Source organism: Lagopus leucura, unplaced genomic scaffold, assembly GCF_019238085.1.
Source record: "Lagopus leucura isolate 7727_CA_CO unplaced genomic scaffold, USGS_WTPT01 Super-Scaffold_100094, whole genome shotgun sequence".
NCBI classification, from domain to species: domain Eukaryota; kingdom Metazoa; phylum Chordata; class Aves; order Galliformes; family Phasianidae; genus Lagopus; species Lagopus leucura.
Genome location: NW_024962321.1, coordinates 322600 through 340064, shown reverse-complemented (window position 1 = coordinate 340064; position 17465 = coordinate 322600). Strand labels below are relative to the sequence as shown.

At 47.6% G+C, this 17465-nt stretch overlaps 1 protein-coding gene across 1 annotated transcript; it reads right to left on the bottom strand.

The window, feature by feature from the left end:
• Nucleotides 1-6307: 6307 nt before the first annotated feature.
• KRT23 (keratin 23) lies at nt 6308-15353 on the bottom strand. Its single transcript, XM_042887589.1, has 8 exons — nt 14919-15353; nt 11871-11953; nt 10558-10714; nt 8853-9014; nt 8636-8761; nt 7931-8151; nt 7234-7265; nt 6308-6598 (listed from the first exon to the last, which is right to left on the bottom strand). Exons 1-8 carry the CDS (start codon nt 15321-15323, stop codon nt 6495-6497), a joined length of 1290 nt encoding a protein of 429 aa, XP_042743523.1. The 5' UTR covers nt 15324-15353; the 3' UTR covers nt 6308-6494.
• Nucleotides 15354-17465: the final 2112 nt, after the last annotated feature.

The following is a 17465-nucleotide window of genomic DNA, read 5'->3' as shown; positions in this document are numbered from 1 at the left end:
ATTTTAATGAAAGAGTGAAAAAGGATACTTAGGACAGTTCTCCACCCTGAAAGCAAACAGTGTTTGCACCATTTGTTAATGCTGCACCCTAGAATGCAAACTGTAAACAGAGATATTTCGTGTTTTGCAAACTGTGATCCAGGCTCACTATGTTCGATCTGGGAAGCAGGATGTCCCAGGGCACAACAACCCTGCAGTCTGCAGGAAAAGCTCCTCCTTTGCACCTGGCGCTGGGACCCGTTCCGTGTTGGTCTCTTTTATCTGAGAGCCACTAAATGGGAGCAGCTGGGCTGGGTTCACGCGAAGGCAGAAAGGATGGAGCTTTCTGGCTCTTGTCCCTGCTGACTGCTGTGAGAACGGAGGGTTTTTCTCAGAACAAGTGAGGGGTGTTTGTCTGAGCTACAAAAGCACTGCAACCAAATCAGAGAAGGACAGATGAGGTCACTAATTGACTGCCTTCCTTAATCCCTGAACACCTGCAGTGCAAGATCTTACAGTGGCTGCCTCACCTACGTATTTTTTTCCTCATTTCCTTCTCCTTTTTACCTTTTGTCCAGTGAAAATATTCAACTAGTCAAAACACTCCACCTTTTGTTTTCTGCAGTGAGTTTTTGATCGGAGGCAGATTTACCATGATGTTAAATTGGACAGTACTCGAGGAAGTGCTGCGGATTTGCAGTGGTGAGGAGGAGAGCGTGTTGGATGCATCCTTCCCCAGCCACTGACTGCAGAGTTGGGAGCTGCCTGTCCTGTCTTAGCCACTGTCAAGTAGAACCAAAGTCAGTGCCAAGGAAAACAGCTCCAGGCCACACAAATGACTCTTTTTTTTTTCCCCCTTTCAAAGTATTGCAAATGTCAGCTTTAATGTAATCTAAGAGATCGCCAGTAGGAATTTTTCCCCTGTGGGACCCATGAGCAGCTGAGGGGCAGCGGAGGAGAAAATCAGCATGCTGCAGAACATTCTCCTTGGTGTGAGAGCAACCAATAGCAATGTTGGCTGAACGCCTGTGCGTGTGGAAATGAGGTTTGTAAGCAGCCATATGAAACAGCTTAAAGCTAGCACAAAGCTGGGACGGCTCAATAGCCACGGGAAGATGTGACACAGAACAGTGGGGTCCCAGAATACCTGAGCTGGAAGGGCCCACGGGATCACGGACCGTGCAGGACCTCCTCCCAACGTGTCTGTATCGTTCAGCAAGCAAACACAATTTCCATGGCCCTGAGCAAATATATGCACACTGATAGCACGCTGTGACAGTTGGGTACGAACACTGCACTGCACGCCATGACATTTATGTAGAATTTTTCCCTGGCTCTTACAAAACAGCAGCCCTTGGGGTGCTGGCAGTGCCCAGCACACAGTCCCAGCTCCAGTCGGCTCTCTGACCTTGGCACAGGGGAGGCACAGCTACCAGGGCAGCTGCTGTGCTGCCTCTCAGTCTCACCTTCACGCAGAAGTGTCGTGCAGATGGAGCTGTGTGTCACTAGGGGCCACCATAGGCCTTCTGAGAGGAGCTGCCCGTGCGAGTCTGTATTGCTTGCTGCAGCTGGCAGGTCGGCGCTGGAACCAGAGCTTCGTGACAGTTATGTAACAAAACTTCACGTATTACCCGCTTTTCTGTTCCCATATCCAGAAGAAAAATTTTTGGCATAATTCTTGTGGCCAGATGTGTAAAGCAGTATTTATCTTCACAGCCACAAGCTGCGGTTACAAGGAGTTCAGTGGTTGTGGCAGTGAGCTTGTTAAGCAACAGCTCTGAGTATTTTCTGTCTGCACCTCCTGTAATGACAGACGTGTTCATTATCCATTCAGCTGATGCCCCTTTCTTCACTGTTGCAGCTCAAGTACCTTGATCCTTAAAGAGAAGTAAACTCTGGACATTAAACATGCATATGTTTTTTGTTATTTGTGTGCTTTGTTTGATTCTGTTGTGTTTTTGCATAGTAGCAATGTAATTTCCAGTGGAACATATCGCTCAGAAAATGGCTCAGTGGGAGCCTTGAAGCTGCTCTGTGGCAAGATTAATGAAGCGCTGCCACAGCTTCAACATTGCTTTGTGCCTCAGTAGGAAGGAAGGACAGAAGTGGTGGTGATTTGCCAGCACTGATAACTTTCAGGTTCCCTTTTTGGGCCCGGTTCTAACAGCACCGCACGCCGCCTCCTTTGTAGTTGCACTGCTAAGAGTTCCTTCCTGTTTGTTTGTTTCACGCCTCTGATGCTGCAGTTTCCGTTGGTCTGATCCAGGCACTGCAGCTCCCAGCTGGAGCTCAGACTTTTCTCTGAAGGTTTCACATTTTGTCCACAGAAGTCCTGCATGGTTTGTCAGCTACTTGTCAGCTTGTTTCTTTCCTCTTCTTTTCCCTGTCTGCTTCAAATAATTATTCCTCTAAATTAATTATGTTTTCTCTAATTAAATTGTATTCCTCATTTTCACTGCATTCATTAGAGCTTAATGACAGCCTATCAAATTAATTCCCTTTGGCTCATCCTTAGGATGTTGTGAAGCAAAGAAGATTTACCCCTGAAGTCCAGATAGTTACTGAAAGTGTCTTTGCCACAGCCAATGTTGTGATTTTGTGCCTTCAAGCTTCTGCTGCATATTCAGACATTCAAGAGGCAATTTAACGTGTCTAGAAGCAGCAGCAGTGCTCCCATCTGCCATCAGGTCACGTCTGGTCCTTCGTCAGCTGTATTTTTCTATCATAAGGACTTTTCTATCATCAGGACAGTCCAGAACTCAAATGTGAGGAGCTGGTGGTTGTGTTCAAAGCGATTCTCCTGGGAGCAGCTCCTTCCTGCCAACCCTTAGGTGTACGGCTCAAAAAGGTCATTTCAGTATAGCTCTACAAATACAAATGCCTTCAAAACACGGCTTGAAAAGAAACTGAATTACAGTGAGGCAGGGGTTCTGAGGAAGCAGCGTGCAGTAAAACAGGCCCAGATGCTTCCTGCTTTCTCAAAGCCAAACACATGGAGCCAGCAATTAAGATGCACTGCAGAATAGTTGGGGCAGTGGGGGGCAGGGGGTGCAGGCCTCTCAAGCATCATTCTTTATTTGCCTTCCCATCTATAGATACTTCCCTCTTCTACATGATTCACACACAGGAGCAGGCATCTCCCAGCAGAACTGCAGAAACCTTTATAGGTCAGGGTGTGGGCATTGTGAAATGCTGTACTGGCTCTTCCACCTATTCTCTGTGCTTCGGTAATAGCATGCACACAGTGTTTTTAGCAGTGATGTAAATGCTAGATTTTGTTTTCTGCTCCTGCTGAAATGATGAGCTTAATTTTGCATCTGTATTAACGAGGCAGGTACAAAGCAAAAATTTTGCATTCAAGAGAAGTTTCTTGCTTGTAAATAAGCAAGAGAGCTGCCAATGTGTGGCCACATCACCAGAAAGAATGCGTGATTAATGGCACCAACCATTACTGCATTACCTCATCGCAGACCTCTTCCAGAGGATCAACAATTCACTTACCAAAGCTGTGTATTGTAATGCACCTTAATAAGTTCTAACATTTCTACAAGTGAAATGAGCTGTGACTCATACGCATTCTGGAGTGCATTCAAGTCTGTTATAAATACGTTGGAGGATTATTTAGTGCACGACTTCCTTAAATGGCAGGTGAAACTACGAGTGGGGATTTGAGAATGCTGGTGGTTTCAGCCTCCTTTTATAGCCTGAAAGTTCCTCAGTCTTGTCGGTTTGCAGTAGTGTTACATCACTCAGCCTTAGAAATGGCATCATGTCCTGCTGGGGTTTTTCTGCTATCCTCCTCCATCTGTGGGAAATAGAATGTCTTCATTTTGAGCCTGTTCTTTTTATGGTCTTTCAAATCAGAAAAATGGCAGATTCCCTTGGGCCTGGGTCAGTCACTTCTTTGATACTGAATGAGCACCTCTGTATGCATTTAATACGAATGTGGAATAAATTCCAGCTCTCGGCGTGTTCAAACAGCCGTACGATGAAATAATGCCACAATCTATAAAGCAATACAGTATCACATTGTGAAGATTTCCCTTCCTTCGAGACACTGATCTCAGTCTCAGGGAAAGCAGGACAAACCCCACCTCTTTTTTAGAGTTTCCCACATTCTACAAAATCAGCAAAACTGCTGTCAGTGTTGCTCCCAGCAGTGATCTGTGCAGGGCTGCTGACACGAGTGCACAGACCATAGGTAGAAGTGGTGGATGCTGAGATCATGATTTGTTCCTGAGAGTAAAGAACAAGATTTCAGAAGTAGTAATGAATGACCGCAGACACAGGGTACCATAAGGCCAGTGGCAGAGCATCGTGAGCTGTTCCAATGGAAGGAATCATCAGCAACACGTCGTGTTCTGAAGTCAGGAGAAATGCCTAGGAATAAGCTGTTTTTGCCATAGAATAACTGCTTTCATTTAGGAAACAGCACGGTGTAACTAATATGTATATGCTTAAAGACTAATTGGTTTAATTCAATTATTAAAAGCAGCCAGCATGGATATATTAGAGCCATGGACGTGTGATGATGTTGGTAAATGGAGCTGAGCGAGGTCAGGTGAGGAGCTGTGCTGGTCTGAGCACTGCGCCAGTGACAGCTGTGAGCAGCTCTGCTTTGCAGCTCTCAGCGCTGCTGCGCCGAGCTGAGCGCAGTGCAGGGACACCAGCAGAGCACCTGGGTGCTGCGTGGGGTGCTGGGCACAGCAGAGCCAGTGCAAAGGTGTGAAATAAGGATGGGCTCGTTCTCTATTGCTCGTTCTACAGCCATTCAGTTTTCCTTCTTCACAGTTTAGCGCAGTCAAAACCTAGAGCAAAACAGATCCTCTCCTTTGGTTTAGAAATTAGGGGCTGCTTAGAAGTTTTAATAGCAACCTGTATCACAAGAATGCCAACATGCTTTGTGAATCTGGTAAATACGTACAGCTTGAAGTAACACAGGAAACTGTTCAGGAACACCCAGGCACATTTTGTCCAGCTGCTACAAACACCAGATCTGGCTTGTTGGATCTGGTAAGCCGTAAGGAAGGACGTTGTTAGTTAGCCAAGAGTTACCAGTCCTGTATTACAAGTTTTACCCAATTTAAAGAAACCATTAGGTAATCCATCCGATGCTTTTGGGATCTCTTTGTGCAACAAGGGTGGAGAGTTGGGGGAGGGGGGCAGGGGGGGATCGTGGACTGGTCCTGACTTGCTGGTAGGAACTCATGGTGTTGTAGAGGTGGACTTGGTTTATTTTAGATCTGTGTTGTCTTTGAAATTTTCTTTTGTGAGCCATGTTTCAAAGGAAAGCTGGTAATAGGAATCCTGCACGAAAATCCGTCACAAGGAGACATGAAGGAGTTCTGTGACAATTTCACTCATGAATGTGAGGCTGCCCTGGATGCACTGTTTTATGTGTAGATGTTGACTTTGGAATGCAAATCCACGCAGACGCTCTCGGTGCTCGGCTTCGTCTCTCTTAGCTCTGCTTTCCGGGTTTCACTGTCTACTGCCCTAACAACACTGCTGTTTCTCATGCTTAGTTTTCAGTGCTGTGTATCTCTGGAAACTTTCATGCTGCTGTTGGGGTCTGAGCTGGGGCTGGGCTGATCTGAGGAAGGCGATGGAGCCTGGGTTTGGCTGAGCAGCGCAGGTCTCTGCCTTCCTGCAGGCACACCTTGGTGTGCACTGCGCACAGCAGCCGTCGTGACTCCAGCATCCATCAGCCAAAACAGTGAGCATCAATAAGAAACAGATTGTGGAGTTTTGAAGTAAATGGGTCACCGAGAATGTATGGGAGCGTATGGGAAATTACTTGTAGTCTTCAAGATAACTGAAGGAAATTTCTCTAAAACTGAAGAATAAATAAATGTTTTGAGGATGTAAAGTGTACTTTTCAACACTGCTGATAATGCTGCTTTAAATGGCAGCAACCAGAAGCTGTATAGAAGAAAATCTGACAGTTTTGCGTATCAATGTCATGTGTAACTTGCACCACCTCCTTTTGTATCTGCACCCTTCCAGCTTCGTGCTGCTCCATCAGTGTGGAGGCTCTGTGCCCTCTTTCCATAGCACTGCCATTTCAGGCAGGGCATATTTAAGAATAAGCAAGATCAGAAATTCCAGTAACCAGTACGAGTAAAGGAAAAGAGTTTATTGGCAGCAGTGAGGTATATGGTAAGAGACATGAGACAAGGAGAAGTCAGAGATTATTCACTTTAAATTATAGTTAATTTGCAGAGCAGTAAATGAACCACAGATGGAGATTCGTGCCCCAGTGAGGCGTGCATAATGCATACATTACCAGCTCAGACAGTCATCTTGATTGAATAGTTTGGCTCCAGCATTTTGATGACTAAAAGCTCTTAAACAGCACCAGCTCTGCCCAGCTCTGCGTGGCTCTGCAATGTCAGGCTGCAGGTGGCTGCAGGGGTGTCACCCCGCGGGACAGCGCACGGCTGGCAGTTGCAGAGCAGCCAGCAGAGGCAGCCCGGCAGCCCACCAGGAACAGAGGAGCTACAGAACGTTTTCCTTCACTCTTGCTGGTGGATCTGGTTGGTGGTGGAGGACATCAGCTGCCCATTCACGCCGTCGTGCACAATCGCTTTGATCTCTCCATTGGTCAGTTCAGCATATTCTGGAAGAAAATGAAAGGTTAATTATACCAGACTTTGGGGAAACTTCATTTACAGTAATTTACCAGCTACCTCAACTGATTTATCTTTACGTGTTTTCCTTTAAGTCAATACTTATTATTGCTCTGTGTGAAATTTACTGACAGTCACCCTGGGCCTTGTCCAGGTCAGGGCAAATGAATAGCAAAGCTGCATCGCAGCCAATGCAAATCTGACTTCAGAGCAGATTCACCTGCATGTCCGTAGGTCATGCTCATACCAGAAGAGGAGTTTCCAGACATGCAGATTTTGTTTGCTCTCATGCTCTCAGACGGTTTTAGTCACCACATGGAGTCTTTATGCCTCCTCATCTGCCATGAAAGCTTTAGTCTCGAGCCCAGGCTTTGGCCATGTCTCAAGGCAGGGCTGTCTGGGGAGCAGCTGTGAGAGGGCAGATGCAGAATGTGCTGTGAAGTGCAGTCCTTCACAAGCCTGATGAATCACAGGAACTATTCTCAAATATGGCCTGCATGAGGAGCTAACTGCAGGGCAACCCCTGCAGAGCTCTGTCGTGTGAACTGAAAATGATTCGGAGTCGAGTTTGATAGGAAATGACAAAATTAGAGTCACTGCAGAGAACAAAATAAAGGACTTTTACCTTCAGCTTTTGATTCACATGTTCTTGTTATCCTGTAAAGATGATGAAACAGAGACAAAATAATGAATATACTGATTTTAAGAAGTTATTCTTCACCTTCTCACTGATTCTAAGACCTCCTGTAGAAGGTATGAGATGAGATGAGAAAAGCCCCGGTTTGGGCTGTGATAAATAACCTGGAGCCACCTGTCCTGCACTGCTTGCTGGGGACACTCACTGATAAAGATTACATCTTCCCTGTTCTGATTTGGCATAAATGAGATGAACTCTGTATGTAAGATGGAAGAGCAAAGGACAGAGAGGTGCAGCCATTTCTGAATGTAGATTCAGCCAAGACACAGATGGGGAAAGAGCAGTGCCTCAGCACAGGGACACGTGGGAGGTTCTGATTGCTGATATTTGTGGCTACACATGGCTGACCCCACATCTGCACTTGTCTCCACGCTTCTCCTTCACCCAAAATCTAAAAATCATTATAAAATATATGCGTTGTTATATTAATTTAGATCATCCAAATGAACTGGATACATGTTTCTCTGCATACCAAGTGGCTCCGGCTTTGTATTACGATCCATCAGATTAAAACATCAACCCCTCTGTAGCATGGAACTGACAAGTCTGATCGAGTAAAGAAACCAACCAATAAGCTGAGCACTGGAACTCTTCTCATCTGTTCCAGCAGGGCAGCTTTCCTCACCTGTCCACATTCCCCTCCAGCAGCAGGCGGTAAGTGGAGATTTCCTTCTCCAGGCGTGTTTTAATCCCAAGCAGAACCCTGTACTGGTTGTGCTGCTGCCTGATGTCATGGCGAAGCTGGCTGAGCTCTTCCTCACATTTGGAGATGATCTGCTGCATGTTTTGAAGTGCGACGGCGTAGTGATTGCGAGTGTCAGCCAAGGTGTCTTCCAGCATGTGTTTCTGACAGAACAGATCATAACAATCCTGTGGTTATGATGGATGTAGTACATAGTGCAGAAATGTCAGCAAATTTGGTCTCTGATCAAAGATTACAAAAGTTAGACTGTGGTCATTTAAACACGTGCACTTGAATCGTTATTCATGTGAAGATAGCAGAATCATGACGTTACGTGTGCATCATGAATGGCAGAGAATGAGTAACTGAGCCCTGCTGTATTCCTTATGCTCAGAAACGGTGCTCCTGTGTTTTCTTTCTCTTCCCCCATTTTTTGTTTGTAAGGTGAGATACACATTTTTCACATCCTGCTGATGGTTGCAGAATCTATTTTGCATATTCTGACAAAGCATGGCCCAAATTTCAATTTCACTTTAATAACTGCAACAAAATTACACTCGGCATAACTTAAGCAGAGAATCGGTCCAAGACGGTTCCTAAGAATTTATGATGCAACAGTGGGCAGCCAGAGATGTCTGCCACAGATACCTTACTCAGCTGCGCCTGCAGCTCGATGTCCAGGGACTGTAAGGTCCGCGTGAGGTCCTTGATCTCGTTCTCACTGCTCTGGATCTGCTCGGGATTGGGGGCTGCTGCCAGGGACACAGCTGTGCTCTGCGGAGCAAAGGCAGGAGAGAAGTTCAGGGGTTCTGGTCAGTCAGTGCAGCAATGGGGGTCTTTGAAATGAGCAGGAAAGAGCTGTTACCAGTTCTCTGTACCAGCTGTCAAGGCTTTGACGATTCTTTTCTATTATGGCTTCATAATCTTCCCTTATTTCTGCCAGAATCTTGGCCAGGTCTTCAGGAGGCGGCGCGTTCACTTTCACATTGACTTTGAAGTCCTGCGATGAGCGATTTGCTTCCATGTCCTATTGGTACAGGCACGGGAAACAAAGAGATTTGTTCATGAAAAGGGGAACCGTTTCCATACCTACACTTGTCTCTTCTTCAGTTCCATCCTCCCAGAATGCCCCAGATACTCCTTTCATCGTGGTGAGGTTAACTGGTAGCTCCAGTCCCCGACTGGGAGGTTTGTGTGGATAATGCTGTGACGTGACTTAAACCAGGGACTGAGACCTGCTGCCACATGAGAGAAATCAATAGAAAACCGTGTCAGAAGGTCTTGTCAAATAAAGCTTCTGGGAGATGTCTGCACTGAAGCAGAAACATTTTTGGGTTACTTGTCTGTTAAGAACACAAAACCTTTCATGAAAACCTAACAGTAATTTCATATTTCTTACCCGGCATGTTAATATTTATGGAACTATAACTATGTTTACAGGATAGCAATATAAAAGTTCTGTGTAATTGTTAAAGGAGTAATTGGATTAAAACATATAATTACTCTGTAAACAACATAATTACAGGACAAGTGGAGCAGGTCTGGTAACATTCCTGTGCTGCAGCACAATCCTATGTGCTTGGTACCATTTTCAGAAGCGCCCAGGCAAAGCAGCGCTGCAGGCATGACATCACAGCCTCTAAATGCAGGTCAGCTGGACACAGCTCTGCTGGCTGCCTCGACTCCAAGAGCCCATCTGGTACGGCTGCTCAGCTGATGTCAGTTCATGCTGTGAGGGAACCAGCCGAGGAAAGCTGCACCTATGCTGTGTAACCCTCGTGTTTGTGCTCTGCTTTGTAGCAATCCACAGATACTGAGTAGGATGTTTGGCTCTGCATTAGCTAATAACTGAAAACAACATTAGCTCAAGCAAAATGAAAGCAGCATGTTGACGCACAGTGGTTTTATGTAAGGGGGAATAACAGATGTTATTGTGGTGTAGCTCTGAAAGAAGGCAGAGCAGCACTATTTTTTCTGACACGGATTATTATCTATTTAATTGTGCTTAGAATTTTGCAAGAATAAGCAGTCTTACTTGACTCCATTAACCACTGTGTTCAGTTTTGATCCTCTGAGAATTCAGCAGCTGCTTAGCTCAGGTCAGCCTGATGGAGCAGGAGGGAGAAGGTGCCCTCGAGGGGTCCCTTCCAACCTCAATCCCTGTGATTCTGTGATTCTGTGCAGTGCTGTATGCAGAGTTGACAGGAAATTTGGTGATCAGTCAAACTGAACAGCAACCAGTGACGTTTCCTGAGTACAGCACCTGTCAGTGTGTATGTGTAAGGACTTGTGAGAACACTTGTGTCAGACATGGAGGTTGTTAGCTATGTATGGTGGGTGAGTAGGTGACTAGAAAAGAGCCTGGGAGAACACACAGCAGGCTGCTATCCTTACTGAGGTGCCAGTGACTGGTAACCTTGTCCATAAGCTTCATGCTTCATCTGACTCTCATTGGCTTCTTCAAAACGCAGCTGGGTCCTGAATCATCAATCCCACTTATAGATTACGGATCTTACTCCGAGTTAATTACACGGTAGCACAGATCTGTGTGATAGCATAACTTTTTTTACCTCCTCATGGTCTTTCCTCCTGAGGATGTGTTCTTCTCTCAAGCCTTCAATTTCCATTTCCAGATCTGTTGTAATAATGGTCAGGCCATCGAGTTCCTTACGCAGGTTCTCAACATCGCACTGCACTCCCTGCCTCCGAGTCTTCTCTGCTTCATACCTTGGTCAGGAGAAAGAAGGCAAATCCCACTCACTGAGAACAGCTTCTAGCCTCTCATACAAGTGGTAGAAAGAAACATTATTTGCAATCGTTGCTTTCCGTGTTTTTTTTTTAAATGGTCAATTTTCAGTCCATCAGAGAACAGGAAAAAACAGTTATTAACAGTTATTAACAGTTATTAACAGTTACTAACATCGCTCTCTGACCCCTCACAGTTTGACATCTTCAGCAAACCAAGGACTCTGCTGTATCTCCCCTCGGGCACCTGGGGCACTTCTGCTCCTCCAAATCTGTCCCTTTCCTGCCCTTTGTGTGGGCTGTGCTGGTGTTTGTACACTCAGCCCTCAGACTCACTCAATTCATTCCAGCCCCTCAATGGAGTTCATTTTCATGACACTACGGAATGATACAGAGGAGCAAGGCATGCAGTGTGCTGAGTCTTTGTTACAGCATTACCAAGAGCTGAGGTGTGTAAGTAGCTGATGATCATCTGTTAAAAGTAAGTCTGGATATCTGCATGATTCCCAATAAGTCTGATTAACAGAAAGCTGAACTCCTTTCCTGTGCCAAGATCTGCCTGGAAGCTCTCAGTCCAAGCGTTTTGGCTTTTTAGATGGTCTGAGAAATCTTTCAGCAGTGTCCTGATCAAGCAAACTGCACTGAGAGCCTGGGAAGCATCGGCCCCGTTGCTGTGATAGAAGTAAGAACACAAAGCAGAGGATGCTGAAGGACAGGGAGTCCAAAGCAGAGGATGCTGAAGGACAGGTCTTTCTTGCAGAGCTGGGTGGGAGAGGTGATAACTGCAGGAAGTAGATTTGGGCTGGATTAGGGAAGCGTATGGTGCAGAGAAGAGGTAATTGGCGCTCTCAGATGACAGTGTAAATACCATTTGTCACCAGTATCAAGTGTCTGCTGTAAAACCTGCTCTTCAGGACCTGAACAAAGTATCATAAACAGGGTGACTCGGTTCAGCAATCTGAATGTCTTTCACCCTTTTTTAATCTTTTTTCTTAAACTACTTTTGTTCTGCACTGGTTCCATTTATCTGCTGTCAGCAGAAATCTCCCATCAAATCAATGTCCTGCTGGATTGTCAGGAGGAAATATCCAGCTTAATCCTCTGTCAAACTGAACGAGGAGACAAAAGAAGTTCTTACTTGAGCCTGAAGTCTTCGGACGCCATGTTAGCGTTGTCGATCTGCAGGAGGATGCTGGCGTTGGTGATCTTCCCATCCTCAATCTGCAAAACAGCAAAAACTGTGTGAGCTTCCTTGCGGGTGCCCTTGCTTGTATCAAACGTATGAACAGGAGAAGTCCAAGGGTCAGGAGAGCTAATGAACAGAAGTTTAGTTTCTTGATTCATTTACATATTTCCACAATTTTTGCCTATTATCTTCACTTTTTATTTGCTTCACTTTCCTGGAGCAGCGCTCCCTGTGTCCGTGTGTCTGGGCTGTGCAGACGGCCGTGCTGAGGTTAACACTGGCTTCATAATCCAGCCCATCATTCACTGTAATGTACTGAAACCTCTAGCAGCCTGTGGTGATTAATTCATGTTTTGCTTTCGAATGTTGAAATTTGCCCCAAAATGTGAAGGAGAAAGTGTCACTCGTGTAGTGTGCTCATAAGGTAGCTTTGAGCGATTAATCCGAGTATGGAAAGTGCAGGATTGCACTCTAAATCTTTGGAAGTACTCCAGCACCTTGTACGTAATTAGCAGCAGTAACTGCGGGGCATCAATTAGAGAAGGGTCCTTTTCTAACAAATAGGAAAGAGAAGTGTGGTTGCAGCTGCCTTCGCTCAGTGCTGCCGTACCAAAACCAGGCCCTGCAGCCACAGAGGAACATTCTCTGATCAGAGAGCTCCCAGCACTTGTGAGCAGCACTTCCCACCCCGTGAATCGCAGGGACTCCGGGAAGTGGGAAAACTGTCCTCACGTGTCGGAAATTTACCTTCTGCAGTGAAAATCCGAACACACAGGTGGAGTTTTAACTGATCTCTGGAACAGAACAGGCTGCGCATTCCTGAGCACTCAGCAGCACAGCGCAGGCACGGCCCTGGGACGGCACCAGGGGGACGGGAGCAGTCTGAGCCCCCAGTGTGTCAGTGCCTGGGACGCGCTGTCAGGGAAGGGGCGATTGTTGAACCCATCCTTAGAGAAGGGTGCGCTTTGCTGCGGGAGGGAAAAGCCAAGAAGCCGTGAGAGCTGTGCTCGGGTTCTTTCACTTTGTGCCATTTGTACAAATGCACCACAGCTACGCACACAGCTGCACTCCTGGCTGCCAAGGGAAGGGATCGTCCTGCTGTGCCCTGGTGGGGCAGCCGTCTGCAGGCACTGCAGTGGCAGAAGGACACACAGCTGTCGGAGGGCTGCAGTGAGGAAGGCAATGAGGGGCGGGCGGCTGACATCCCTGGTTTGCCAGCAAGGCTCTCTGCATTCGTTCCTCCGTGTGTCTTCTGGTCAGCAGTGCAGATCCTGCTCCCCCGTGTGCTCTGCAAACCAGTTTGGTTATTTGGCAGCACCAGATACCTGGATACAAGCAAAGAATGACGCACAGGGGCTGCTTCGCTCCATATGGAGCGGGGCTGAGCGAGGCAGCCCACTGCTCCACGTTTGTCCTCTCGTGTCTGTGGGCACAGCGTGGAGCAGCGCTGGGCCCCAGGTGGCTGTGCCTCCAAGTTCAGGTAGCCACTGCATCACGGACTTTGTGGGTTATTGGATGGAAGGTCCTAAATTGTGTCTAAAAATCATTTTGGGTGCTGAATTCATCTCACCATTTTAATTCGTGGGTAATTAATTTAATGATGATTAATGATTAAATGTTAAATTTTCACTCACTTTGCTGGCACGATGGTAATTGCAATAATTGATGGCAAAAGTGAAAATCCTGTGTTAAACCACTGAACTGTCACTCGTAAATGATCCTTTACCAGCACTGCCTGCCCAGCACCGGGGCCATCGGGCTGACAGCACTGCAGTGCGTTAGAAATAACGCTTTGGGTGCAGCGCGTTTGGAAGTGAGGGCTTTGCCACAGTCAGCACGGAGCTTTCAGCCACATCATCTTTCTAAGCCTTTTCAATTTGTTAATTTCAAATCTATGTGAAAGCATTTCTATTCCTGATAATAAGTATTCATCTCCGGACCAGTTAAAAAGGAGCGCTCAGGTGACAGCTTTGAGGCCGATCACCTTCCTTTATCCTGAAAACTGAAACAGGCGATGGCAATCCTGGCTCTCTGACACGTTGCCTGTGGTCGGGGCGCCTCATCTTCTGCCTGCAGGCAACGCATAACAGCGAGCACAGCTTTGCCGAAGCCCTGAGCTCCATCCGCAGGGCTGTGGGGCTGCTGTGCTCCCAGGGCCTCTGGGAAAACATTTCTTGGGGTCGTGAGAATGCGAAGTGAGCAGAGTGCAGAGAGTGGGCAAAAGCAGCAGCATCGCAGTTGGAATAGCTCTGCTTTGTGCCCTGTGTGGCTGTGCAGTTAATTATGGTGATTAGTCACAGAGATGGTTACAGCGCTAAGTACGTTCATTACGAATACAGATTAATATTATGGTTAAATTTGAAGACACGTGAGTTTGGGAGACTGAAAGAGTTACTGTTGAACATTAATATTAACAACTGGCAAGAACCAGAATTTCTTCTTTTAATTATAGTGAAAACATCCACAAGGAATTTGTCACTGCTATTTCCTTAATTACAATGAAGTATTTTTCCATCTGATTACATAAGCTCATTGGACCCAAAAGTCCTGTAGCTTCATTGTCTGCTGCCACAGGAATCAAAGAAATGAAAGGCAGCACAACTACGTCTGAGGACGACGCGCAAGGAAGAAGGCACTCACTTCAGGCTGCCTGCTTTTTAATCTGCCTGCCTACATTGCAGTCAGAGGATCGTGTTCTGCCAGACGTGGTTCTCAAACCACAGTTTCACGTACAGCACTGAGCACCTGGCAGCATTCAAGCACCTTTATGCTATCAGCCTGCACAGGGGCCCCTCGTTTCCCTTCCAGCCTTTCTTATTCCCCACTTTCCTCCTTGTGGAGGAAACGTTCATGCCCAGCTCCTGTAACCCCTTTCATCTGTATTTCTAGCATTTAAAATGTTATTCTTAATTTTCTTTAAAGGAAAGCCATCAGCATAAACGAGGAGCCAGATCCCTTAGAGGAGCGCAGACGGCATAGCTGCGTATAGCTCTGACTTACCTGTCTTTGCATGTCAGTGACGTTTTGCTCGTACTGGTTGAAGTCATGCCTCTTTCCATGGGATTTTGTCCTGTGCCACTCTAGGATGCAGCTTTCGAGCTGAGCGTTGGCTGCTTCTAAGGAGCGGACCTTGTCCAGGTAGGCAGCCAAACGGTCATTCAGGTTTTGCATGGTCTGTTTCTCATTCCCACCCAGGAAGATGCTTTCCCAGTGGCGCTCGCCGAAGCATCCCCAGGACGCCCCCCCTCCGGCGGCCAGACAGAGGGGGGAGAAAGAGGTGTGTGTGCCGCCGGCACCGTCTGCACTTGGAGGTCGGTGAGAAGTTCCTTGCTGGGCCAAACCACACCCCGCACTACCCCTGAGGGACCCAGAATAAAACTGGAAAGGGCCTTGGCTGCTACTCATGTTCGGCTCCGTTACGGATCTCACCCAATGTTTGACTCGCACTGAGCAGCTCCTTAGCCTTCCCCGAGCGGCTTTATGCCTTCTCCTGTGGGAGTTCCCTCCGCTGAATGACTACAGCAAGATTGTGTCATCATGAAACGTGCTTCCTCTTGGTCAATTCTGAAGCATTTATGAGCCTGCACACACTGTTGTTATTGTTTGGAATCACAGCCGCATACCAGATTCCTTTTGCTTGTTTTCTTTTTTTTTTCTTCGCTTTTCATATTATAATTGCGAGGTGTGGCTAAAAGCAGTAGGTGTGGAACCGGATCAGCTCTGCTCGGACTGTTGACTAAACCCAGGAGCGAATGCAGAGTATTCTCGTGTTTGGAGGGGGAGATCGTCATCCGTCACAGGGCGCAGGGAGGCTGAGGGCAGGGGCTGCGCTGCCGGGCCGCTTTTCTGCTGCCGGAATTCTCAGCTTCCGAGCTGCGGCACTCAGCCCTGCAGCACCGCGTGTCCTGGGCTGTCCTGATGCACCCGACCTCGTCCCCCGGCTGCCGCTCAGCTGTTCCCTTCGCCGCCTGTTTCCCACCGACAAACACCAGAATTGCATCCTTTGCAATCTTTCCTACTCGTTGTATTCATGATTCGATGTGCGGTCATATTTCAATTTCTGCGGTCTTGTTGAAATATAAAGATAACAAAGTAGGAATTTATCGCTGTTGCTATTGCGAATACTATAAATATATTATAGCTGTAGAAAATATTCCGAAGTTTGTTAAAATACTCCAAAAACTGAAGCTACCAATGGTGCAAATTGAGCCGGCAGCTGTGCAGAAATAGTCACTCTCGGAACTTCCAGGTCCCCTCCGAAGCTGCGTAAGTCAAAACCAGAACGGATCAGCGCAGCCCCTGCCCTCAGTTTGCTCTCCATTTATTCTCCAAAACTGCAATCAGTGCCGCCCCGTCCCGCACCCGGCGGCAGCGGCGGGCGCTGAGTTCGGTGGAAGGGCGGCCGGAGAGCAGCGGGGGATCTGTGACCAACAGCGCTCCGCGTTCCGAAGGGTTCGGCTGGGGAGATGCTACGGAACTGTGCTGCCCTGGGAGAAGCCTGCGGAATGCTTTTTTTTTTTTTTCAGTGTTTGTTTAAATTGAAATTCCGCAGCACTGAAGAAGAGCCGCGCTTCGCCCGGCGCCGCGGGGCAGAGGAGCCGGGCTGGGCAGGGATCGGGCTCCGCCTCGTGGCTGCTTTGCGCCTCGGCTGCTGACGCTCCGCGTTCTTTCCTATTTCTCACACACTTGATGGCACTGCAGCTTGAGAGTAACGGGAGCTTGAAGCGCCGGGCAGAAATGGAGAGAGCAAACTGCAATAAAACGTGACGGTAGGATGGAACCAGTGATGTCCTGCCGTTCGGTTCATCTCCACAAAGCTGAATTTCACACTGAGTTTTCTAGTCTGGCAGTTCAGCAAGATAATGTTCTGTGAAATACGATGTTGGAAAATAAGTTCAGACATAATCGGAGTCACGGAAAGGTGTGCGCTGGCAGTGCCCTGCAGCACGCCCGGCCCCTCCGTGCCACAGAGCTTCCCACGGCCGGCAGCAAAGCGAGGTGCCGGCACGCAGAAACGGCTCCTCTGGAACTGAGCTTTTTTAAATTGGAAAAGATCGCACGGTTTTCCTCACGCGCACACGTGAAGGATCCATGGAAAAGACAAAAATCTTCATTCAAAACCCGGCACAGTTCGGCAGCTGTCTTTTATGTCCCTGTTTTCAGCCAGCTGTGCGATCCGGGCGGTGCGGAACGAAAGCAATGAGGAAATGAGGGCCGCCGGCAGGTGGCGCCATGCGCCGAGCGCTGCGGGGCTCCCGGAGCGGCGCGCGGTGCCGCTGGGCGCTGTGCGGCCAATCGCCCCGTCGGGCACTGAGCGCCCTGACAGCAGCGATGTGGAGGTAAATAACGTGTGACAAAGTGTAAAGCAGAGCTGTGACATTGACACCGACTGAGGACGTGACCGTTGAATGCTCACTTTGATAAGATCCAAGTTGCCCACTTCTTGTCAAGTGCTGTTACTGCTGGGGCAAGATGCCGGGGGAATAGAGCTGCTATGCCCTAGCCGTGTATCCTATCAGCAGCAATGAATGCCGTTATATCATCCAG

Bases quoted from the DNA above. Each gene is read 5' to 3' on its own strand.
- KRT23 (XM_042887589.1), bottom strand. From the start codon at position 15,323: ATGAGTAGCAGCCAAGGCCCTTTCCAGTTTTATTCTGGGTCCCTCAGG. The intron at 10,715-11,870 runs GTAAGAACTTCT...CTCCTGACCAAG, and splicing joins TCCGAAGACTTCAGGCTCAA to GTATGAAGCAGAGAAGACTC. The intron at 9,015-10,557 runs GTAAAAAAAGTT...CTGTACCAATAG, and splicing joins GGAGGAAAGACCATGAGGAG to GACATGGAAGCAAATCGCTC.